General features: G+C 41.9%; 1 protein-coding gene across 1 annotated transcript in view; it reads right to left on the reverse strand.

The window, feature by feature from the left end:
- The window catches only part of LOC122562925, a 105914-nt gene that overhangs the window by 75441 nt on the left and 20218 nt on the right, over positions 1-10255 (reverse strand). The window contains exons 5-8 of the mRNA XM_043716227.1: positions 9268-9594; positions 6263-6341; positions 2904-2992; positions 985-1130 (exon numbers count right to left, since the gene is read on the reverse strand). Coding sequence (XP_043572162.1) covers positions 985-1130; positions 2904-2992; positions 6263-6341; positions 9268-9594 — 641 coding nt within the window. The remainder of the gene's footprint in view (positions 1-984; positions 1131-2903; positions 2993-6262; positions 6342-9267; positions 9595-10255) is intronic.

Consider the following 10255-nt stretch of genomic DNA (forward strand, 5'->3'; position numbering starts at 1 on the left):
GGGTAGATAAAGATTAACTATTTCCACTGGTTTCTTGAACGAGTGGGGATTATATTAGATTCTCTACAATGTAGGGATAGGCCCTTCGGCCCAACAAGTCCACACCGACCCTCCGAAGAGTAACCCACCCAGACCCATTCTCCTCTGACTAATGCATCTAACACTATGGGCAATTTAGCATGGCCAATTCACCTGGCCTGCACATCTTTGGATGGTGGGCAGAAGCCAGAGCACCCAGAAGAAACCCACGCAGTCATGGGAAGAATGTGCAAATTCCACACAGACAGTCACCTGAGGCTGGAATCGAACCTGGGTTCCTACTGCTTTGAGGCAGCAGTGCTAACCACTGAGCCACTGTGCCACCCTTAATGTGAGAATTAGGGCCAGACCATTTGGGAGAGATATTTAAAATCACTTCTACATACAAAGGGTGGTAGATGTTTGGAATTCTGATTGAAGAAGCCCAAGTGAAGGATGAAAACATGCAACTCATTCAAAGAGGAGTGTGTCGTCATGGTGACTAGTGGAAGTAGATATTGGGGGAAAATACCATGAGGATTGATAGTATTTTCGTTTCCTTAATGTTTTTCTGTTTTTCTATGATTACATTGAACCCGACAGATGCAAATGCAGGTTGAAAAGTGTCAGCAAATACAAAGTCATGATTGAGTGCTTAATTAATTCTAATTTTTAATTGTAAAGACGACTCAAATTTTTTTATGCCCATCAATGAGAATGTTCAAAGTTTCACCAAGAGCTAGTTCAGTCAGTAGCATGGATACATTGAAGGAGAATCTCAAGAAAGACAAGAGACAAAAGAGTGAGAAGCTTCTGTTGTTCGGGTTAGTTGGAGATGGGTGGGGGGGATGTTGGTGTTGAGTGTCCCACAGGGACCAGGTGTTCTGATTGGCCTGTTTCTGTGCTGCTAGTTCATTATGTTAATTTATGATTATTATTCAAAATATTCAAACTTGATCTCCTTACCTGATTCTCAAAAGCATTATCCGTTCCAGCACCTATACCACCTTTACCTGGAAAATTACAATAGGGATGATGGATATTTGTAAAAAGGCGACACTGATGACATGTTGCAGCCTGACATTGATTTGTTCTCTTCTTCTTCTTCAATTCTGTGCGTGAAGGCATTCGGGTTATTTAACCTGTTTGGCTGCTGTGTTATGAACACCCTTCCTTTCCATCAAGTCTCAGAGTGGGATTTGAACCCAGGATTTCGTGTGAAGAGGCAGGGATGCTATTATTGCCTTACAAGACCTCCAGTTCATCACCATACAAAGGCAAGTAGTATTTTATATTTTGTTACAAAGGGATTAGTGTAACACATAGAGAAGCAGTGAATCCATAGTGGCTGTGCTGTTTGTAGTATTGGGCTCCGCGATGGGCCCACTTATCCTTGGGTTCGCTATTCCGGATGGAAATTGTTTTACAAGGAGGGCTTGAGTAGGATGAGCTTATATTTTCTGGCATTTTGATGATTGGAAAGTAACTGCATTGAAATGTCTAACATTCTGAAGGGACTTAGAATCATAGCATCTATGATTTCTGCAGTGGGGAAACAGGCCATTTGGCCCATTGAGTCCACACTAACCCTCCGAAGACCATCCCACCCAGACCCATACACCCTTCTCTATTACTGTATCTCTGAAAATCCCATGGGTAATCCATCCAGCCTGCACATCCCTGGACAATTTAACACGACCAACCTACTGAACCTGCACATCTTTGAACTGGAGGAGGAAGCTGGAGCACCCGGAGAAAACCCATACGGACAGGGAGAACATACAAATTCCACACAGTTACCCGAGGCTGGAATCAAGCCCGGGTATCTAGTGCTGTGTGAGGCAGCAGTGCTAACGACTGAGCCACCACGCCAGACTTGACAGGCAAACGTTGATAAACTGTTTCTTTTGGCTGTGGATTCTGGAGCTGAGTGTCATGGTCTCAGAATAAAGGGTGGGCCAAATTAGGACCGAGATTGAGCAAAATGTATTCACACAAAGATGAGTGAAACTTCAGAAGCCTCTCCCCAGACAGTTGTGAACACTCAGATACTGGGTGTATTGAAAGCAGAAACCAATAGATTGTTGGGAACTTGGGGAATTCAGGCATTCATAGGAAAAGACCACTCACTGAAAGATTTCCCCTTAAAAAAACAGAAATAGTAGAGAAAGAATCATCTTGGTCTTAACAGAGATTTACTTTACAGTAAACTAAACCTCATTAGATTTTATAAAATACAGAGATGCAGATGCTGGAGATCTGGAAAAAACCTGAGGTTGCTGGAGAAGCTGAGCAGGTCTGGCAGATGAAGATGAAGAGACACTGGACCTAAAATGTTAACTCTGCTTTCTTCCCACAAATGCTGCCACACCTGCTGAGTTTTCCATCAGATTTTACCCTGACAAGATCCTACAGAGAATCCAGAACCAAACTCGGCAATCAGTCAGGATTTCAATATTGGGCATCTGAATCTACATCTAATTCTCTTAAAGAGGAAGTACTGCTCCTGAATTTGACTGCAACTGATTATTATTGGATCAAATGGGAGAAATTCCACTTATGAAGTCTTCAATACTTGCAATTGTAATGTCCATGTTTCAAAAATACGTTACATCAAGGTCTATCTAAATTTCAATTGACCAAATCACTTCCTGTCATTCACTTCTGTCAGTCTAAACCAATGTAGACTTCTCCTTCCTCCAGACTCCACCTCTTGTTAGTGAGAAACATTAATTATTATTCTCCTAGGTTATATCCATCTGGACCAGAACGTGGAACAAGTTACTCCAATTTATTAATTAATGTTTGCTATTTACAATGAATTGCAATTCATACAGCAAGCAATTGACATTTCATGAAATGATTAAGGAGAAAGCGACACTTACCCTTCTTGACTTGCCTCAGGTACAAAAGCAGAGAAACAGCAAAAACAATGATCATGGCCCCCAGTGCACCGACCACAATGTAAACCAGACTGTGATACAGAGAACAGGAAAGGGTCAGTGTGTGTTCACAATTGGTTCTTGGGCACTTGTTTAAAGAAAGGAGGCTTTAACATTTATATAACACCTTTCATGACCTTTGAATGGCCCTCAGCATTTTACAGTTAAGGAAGTACTTTTGAATGTTTGATAGTGTCTGAAACAGGAAATGAAGAAAAATCTCATGAGTAACAATGAGATATGACCAAACAAATATTGGCTAGATCTTTAGCGGAGCTCCTTATTTGTTTTCTCCAAACATATGGTCTGACTTGCTGCGTGCATCCACCACTCTCTATTTCTGTTTAATTTTCACTTCTCATTTCCATTGTGTTTGATATTTTGTTTCTTTTTACTCTGCTAGAACCATTGGAAATTCAAAGACTCAATTCCTCAGTGTTTATAACAGATGACAATTTCTGATACTTGCTGTCAGCAGTTTGAGCAAATAGCGTGGAAATGTGAAGTGAATTCTGCAAAATGACTATGTACATCACAAATGAAAATGGAAAGATCTCCATCAAGCATTGACTTAACATGACACAAGGTCCAGCTGCCACCAGATAAACACCCAGTTGTTCCACCATTGGCTGACTGTGAAAATAGGACTCACCATCTCCATGGACTTCAGTAAGACGTTAGATAAGGTTCCACATGGTAGACTGTGGAGAAAGTAAAGTCGTATGGGGTCCAGGGTGTACTAGCTAGATGGATAAAGAACTGCCTAGGCAACAGGTGACTGAGAGTAGTAGTGGAAAGGAGTTTCTCAAAGTGGAGATCTGTGACCAGTGGTGTTCCACAGGGCTGTGTGCTGGGACCACTGTTGTTTATGATATACATAAATGATCTGGAGGAAGGTATTGGTGGTCTGATTAGCAAGTTTACAGATGACACTAAGATTGGAGGAGTAGCAGATAGCGAAAGGGACTGCCAGAGAATACAGCAGAACATAGATAGATTGGAAAGTTGGACCGAGAAATGCCAGATTGAGTTTAATCTGGACAAATGTGAGGTGATGCATTTTGGAAGATCCAATTCAAGAGTGAACTCTACAGTAAATGGAAAAGGGCAAAAGTGAGGACTACAGATGCTGTTGATCAGAGTCTAGATTGGAGTGGTGCTGGAAAAGCACAGCAGGCCAGGCAGCATACGAGGAGCAGAAAATTGATGTAAAAAGAGATCTGGGTATTCAGGTCCATTGTATCCTGAAGGTGGCAATGCAGGTCAATAGAGTGGTCAAGAAGGCATACGGCATGCTTTCCTTCATCTGACGGGTTATTGAGTACAACAGTTGGCAGGTCATGTTACAGTTGTATAAGACTTGGGTTCGGTCATGTTTGGAGTACTGCCTACAGTTCTGGTCACCACATTACCAAATGGATGTGGACGCATTGGAGAGGGTGGAGAGGAGGCTTACCAGGATGTTGCCTGGAATGGAGGACACTAGCTATGAAGGGAGGTTGAGTAGATTAGCATTATTTTCATTAGAAAGACATAGGTTGATGGGTGACCTGATTGAGGTCTACAAAGTCATTAGAAGTACAGACCAGGTGGATAGCAAGAAGCTTTTTCCCAGGGTGGGAGACTCAGTTACTGGGGGGCTCATGAGTTCAAGGTGAGAGGGGAAAAGTTTGAGGGAGATATGCGTGGAAAGTCCTTCACATAGAGGGTGGTGCATACTGGAATGCGTTGCCAGCAGAGGTGGTAGAGGTGGGCATGATAGTGTCATTTAAGATGTATCTAGACAGATACATGAATGGGCAGGGAGCAAAGGGGTACACACCCTTAGAAAATAGGTGGCATGTTTAGATAGAGGATCTGGATCAGTACAGGATTGGAGGGCTGAAGGGCCTGTTCCTATGCTGTAATTTTCTTTGTTCTTAGTTCTTCTTTGACAGAGTCATAGATAGAATCATAGAATCACACAGCATGGGAACAGACCATCAGTCCAACTCGTTCACACTGACCAGACATCCCGAGTTGCATTTGCCAGCATTTGGCCCATATCGCTCTAAACTTTTCCTATTCATATATCCATCCAGATGCCTTTTAAAGTGATCATTGTACCCACCTCCACTACTTCCTCTGACAGAGTGTTCTGTACCTGCACTGCCCTCTGCATGAAAAAGTTGCCCCTTAGATCCTTGTTAAATCTTTCCTCTTTCATCTTAAACCTTTGTCCTTCAGTTTTGGACTCCCCCACCCAAGGAAATAGACCGTGGCTATTCACGGATCCATGGCCCTCATAACTTTATAATCCTCTGTAAGGTCATCCCTCAGCCTCCAAAGCTTCAAGGAAGAAAGCCCTAGCCTATTCAACTCTCCATCTAACTTAAACCCTCCAGTCTCAGCAACATTCTTGTGAATCTTTACTGCATCCTCTCACGTTTAACAAATCCTTCCTGTCGACATACTATGGCAACGTCAACATCTGGGGGATCTATTTCGAACATCTTGACACCATTACTCACAATCACCTAATGTCTTGTACCAGCCAAAAGGATACATCAAATACCATCATGTGAACAGACTTCCTCAAAACAATATTCCATTCTGCCTTGATTATATATTTTTGTTTCTTTGATGGAAGTGTGTGCAATTGCAACATTTAAAAGGCATCTGATGAGTATATGAATAGGAAGGGTTTAGAGGGATATGGGCCAAATGCTGGTAAATAGGACTAGGTCAGATTGGGATGTCTGGTCAGCACAGATGAGTTGGACCAAAAGATCTGTCTCTGTGCTGTATGAGTCTATGACTCTATCTATGACTCTGCACTGTAAGGTACCTGGTATCTCCTACACCACATTGAGAATACCATCAAGAAGAAGGCCTCTTCACTGCAACTTTGTCCAAAGTTGACCAGGTGTTCCTCCCAAGTGAGACCAATGCTGAGCAGATTTATTAACACACAGCAGATTTATTAACATTTCCCTCAGGACCACACCGGGGTGGAAAAAGGCAAGGTCAATGTGACATTCATAGTCATCATGAAATCCAATCAAGGTAGTAATTGTGATGAATAATGGATCTGAGGGCCAGCAACCTGTAGCTGTTTTCCTCTTGTTCTTATTTCCAACACAAATATCATAATTTTTTCAAAGGCTAATGCCACAGCCTGATGTCAATCCAGCCCCATTTCCATTCTGAGAGTTATGTCGTGAAATCGGAAATGATTTCCATCCTGAATAACAAAACATTGTTCAAGCGGATTTAATCTATCACATGGAAGTCATCAAACACTAACGCTGAGATAGTCGTACCTTATATTAAGTTGAGACGTGACGTTTGAATTTGTAGTTTTCGATGATACTGTTGAAATTTTATAGCAGTAATCAGCTCCTATTTAAACAAAGGAATAACATTCAGATGAACCTTTTTTTACTATAGTTAACCAAAACAGCAACATTGTCAGATTGGGAAAAACGCCTGTCTGATGTAATGGATTTGGAAAGTATAATCTCAGTGTAATGTCCACCCCCTCACCAGCCGGGTGTTCCCACTGTGACCTGTCAGTGACCCATCTTTCATGATCATTTCTAATTGTTTCCCATATCTCACAGATGGGAGCACAGCATTACCTACTGAGCCTGTTAAAGGACTCCAATCCCGACATCCCCTTTGTGTCCTGTGCAAACATATAATTCCAGCCAAAGAACTGGCCCTTCTCATCACTCAAGGAGGTGATGACCAAGTTGTGTTATTGCTAGACTATTAATCCAGAGAGGCAAAAGTGAGTAGTGCAGATGCTGGGGAGATCAGAGTCAAGATTAGAGTGGTGTTGGAAAAGCCCAGAACGTTAGGCAGCATCCTTGATGGTGGGCTCTTGCTCAAAAAGTCGATTTTCCTGCTCCTCAGATGCTGCCTGACCTGCTGTGCTTTTCCAGTACACCACTCTAATCTTGACTATTCATCCAGAGACCTAGCAATGTTTTGGAGAGCTATGTTGATCCCTGCCATGCAGATAGTGGAATTTGAATTCATCAAACAAAAGAAACTGGAATTAAGAGTCTGATAGTGACCACAAATCTGTTGTCGATTGTCAGGAAACAACCATCGGGTTCTGATGTCCTTGAGGGAAAGGAACTGCCATCTTTACCTGGTCTGACCTACACGTGACTCCAGACCCACAGCAATGTGGCTGACTCGGAACAATTCAGAATGGGAAATAAATGCTGGCCTCGTCAGTGATGCCTGCATCCAGTGAATGAATAAAATATTCACCGGAAAATGTATTTCTGGAGACCTAATAACTTTGATTCTGGCCATGATAGAAAAGGAACTTCAGCTCCACATTGTATGTGAAGGGAAATATTAGACCAGGAATTACTGCCATCAGTGTCAGTGAACAAATAACCGATATTCATTAATATTCCCCTGTTCAGATCGTATTGCTTGTCTCCAAGGCTCCCTACATCCATTGAGCCTGGATTGGAGAGGTGCTGGAAAAACACAACAGGTCAGGCAGCATCCAAGGAGCAGGAAATTCGCTGTTTCAGGCAAAAGCCCTCACATCCATTGAACCTGCAGCTAAGTCCCTCAGATGTGATTCAGGTCATTCATTTAATTCAAAATCTCACAATAAATTGTGCTGATCCTGCATCTTTCACAACCTCAGCACATCTTTAAATCCTACACAACCCACAAAGCTCTTCCCTTTATTGTAATCCTGGTTGTGACGTGGGGAAACAGAAGCTAATTTGCATACTTGAGAAATTCCCACAAATGTTATCACCAGATAATCTGCTCTCCATCATCTTAACTGAGGGGTGAAGTTGATGAAATACTGAGTGAATTTTCCTGTTCTTCCTTGAATTGTACCAGCTGAAGGATGTCATGGTCTGTAGTATAACATCCCAACAGTCCCTCCAGCAATAGAGCACTGTTCCAGGGTCGGACAACATGGAATTTAATCTGTGAAGGGTAATTTGAATTCACAACCTACTAACATCAGAAATCAGGTTGTACAAATGTAGTTTATGGGTAAATTTTTGTTCACCTGCTGCTGACCCTGATCTTCTCTGAAGCTAAAGCATGTGTCCATTGTCAATAACTGGAGTAAGTGAGGGTATATATACGGCCGCTCAGGAAAAATGCACTTCTCTTTTAGTCTGACTATTCTAATGTTTCTCACTGAAAGCAACAGTGATGAAACAGTTCCTGCTGTTTAAACTGTTACATTCAAAGATGGTAAAGGCATCCTTAACTCAGAACCAAGTCTTTGCTCCATTTTGATTCTGATACAGTCAGTTTCTAGTCAATGTAAATCTGAGATTTCTATTTGTAATTTGAGATGGTGCAATGTTACAGCAAAGAAGAAGGAAGTTTAGAACAGAAGAAGGGTGACTGGATCTGAAAGTTTAAATCTACTTTCTCTCCACAGAAGCTGCCAGAACTGCTGAGTTTCTCCAGCAATCTCAGGTTTTGTTTCAGATTTGCAGTATCTACAGTTCTTTGAGTTTATTAGCATACTGTCACTTCCCTTTTAAACGCTATTATTAACTCTGTTTCTAACACACATTCCAGCCAGCAATCCATGTTACAAAGAATATTTACATCTGGGCCGGGGTTTGAGCATAAAATTGAATGCTGTCACTCCAGTGCGTTGGTGAAAGAGTGCTGCAGGGTTGGCAGTGCTACCTTTTCGGTAAGATGCTAAACTGACATTCAATCTGCCAACTCTGATCAATGTCAATGATCCAGGGCACTATCTTGAAGAAGAATAGTGCAGTTACTCCAGTAGATGGATAATATTTATCCCCCAATTAAAAATGTCATCTAGTGATTTTCACATTGTCGTTTGTGGAAGTTGTCTCTGGACAGATTGATTGTTGCACTTCCTGCATTGCAGGAGTGAGGAGACTTCCACAAGCAATGGCTGTAAATGCTTTAGATGTCCAGAGATTGTGCTCAGTCACTTCCATTTTAGATAAACTCTTTGACACTCTCTCCTGACATCCATCCTAAATGAGAATGCAGGAGCTGGAAGTCACAGTAGCTATTTCAGCTGTTGAAGACTCATCAATTTGATGATATTTTATTTTTCTGGGATTACTGGAATTTCTGCAAAGTTTATCCATGTTTTTGAGACATTGTATAATCTTATCCTTATTCAACTGAATTGTCTTTTTCAGATCTATTGAAAACCAGATGGAGTAAATTTGGCCAGATCCAATTTTTCAGACTGACTGCATGAACAAAATCAGCAACTAATTTGTGAGAAATTAATATTTTGACAATTACATTGTTTGTTTACAGTGTAACTTACCACTGGTGCTGATTTGCGCCACATAACTGCAGTTCTCCCCTGGTCTGTGTGTGACTGACACATTAACCATTTCACTGGATTTTTCTCCTTGAGTATTTGAGGCTGTGCAGTAATATTGATGATGTTGCTGTTTGAAGGATTGACAATGTAGATCCAGTTTATTTGTGTTAGAGATCTTTGAATCTTGAGATGGGGTCCTTTCATACCATGTGTAGTGAATGGGGAGGGATCCCTGGACAGATTCACAGGAGATTGACACCGAGCTCCCAAAACAAGAGGCATTTGGTGGAGATGATAAAAATCTAAGTTCAGGAACAGACACCGGTTCTAGGTAAAAGAAGCAAACATTCAGATACCACCTGAACAGCATTCAAATACTTTATTTTTTCTAACATTTCTAAACTTCTATATCTAATCCAGGGCTTGTATGTTGGAATATCCTCAACATATCTCCCTCTCCATACCTCTCCGGGCTCCAAGTGATTTCCCATGTCTACTATTACAGGTAGTTCTCCTATAATGCTATAGAACATAGAACAATACAGCACAGAACAGGCCCTTCGGCCCACGATGTTGTGCCGAACTTCTAACCTAGATTAAGTACCCATCCATGTACCTATCCAAATGCCGCTTAAAGGTCGCCAATGATTCCGACTCCACCACTCCCACAGGCAGCGCATTCCATGCCCCCACCACTCTCTGGGTAAAGAACCCACCCCTGACATCTCCCCTATACTTTCCACCCTCCACCTTAAATTTGTGTCCCCTTGTAACACTCTGTTGTACCCGGGGAAAAAGTCTCTGACTGTCTACTCTATCTATTCCTCTGATCATCTTATAAACCTCTATCAAGTCACCCCTCATCCTTCGCCGTTCCAACGAGAAAAGGCCGAGAACTCTCAACCTATCCTCGTACGACTTCCTCTCCATTCCAGGCAACATCCTGGTAAATCTTCTCTGCACCCTCTCCAAAGCTTCCACATCCTTC

Source organism: Chiloscyllium plagiosum, chromosome 26 (assembly GCF_004010195.1).
Source record: "Chiloscyllium plagiosum isolate BGI_BamShark_2017 chromosome 26, ASM401019v2, whole genome shotgun sequence".
Lineage (NCBI taxonomy): Eukaryota > Metazoa > Chordata > Chondrichthyes > Orectolobiformes > Hemiscylliidae > Chiloscyllium > Chiloscyllium plagiosum.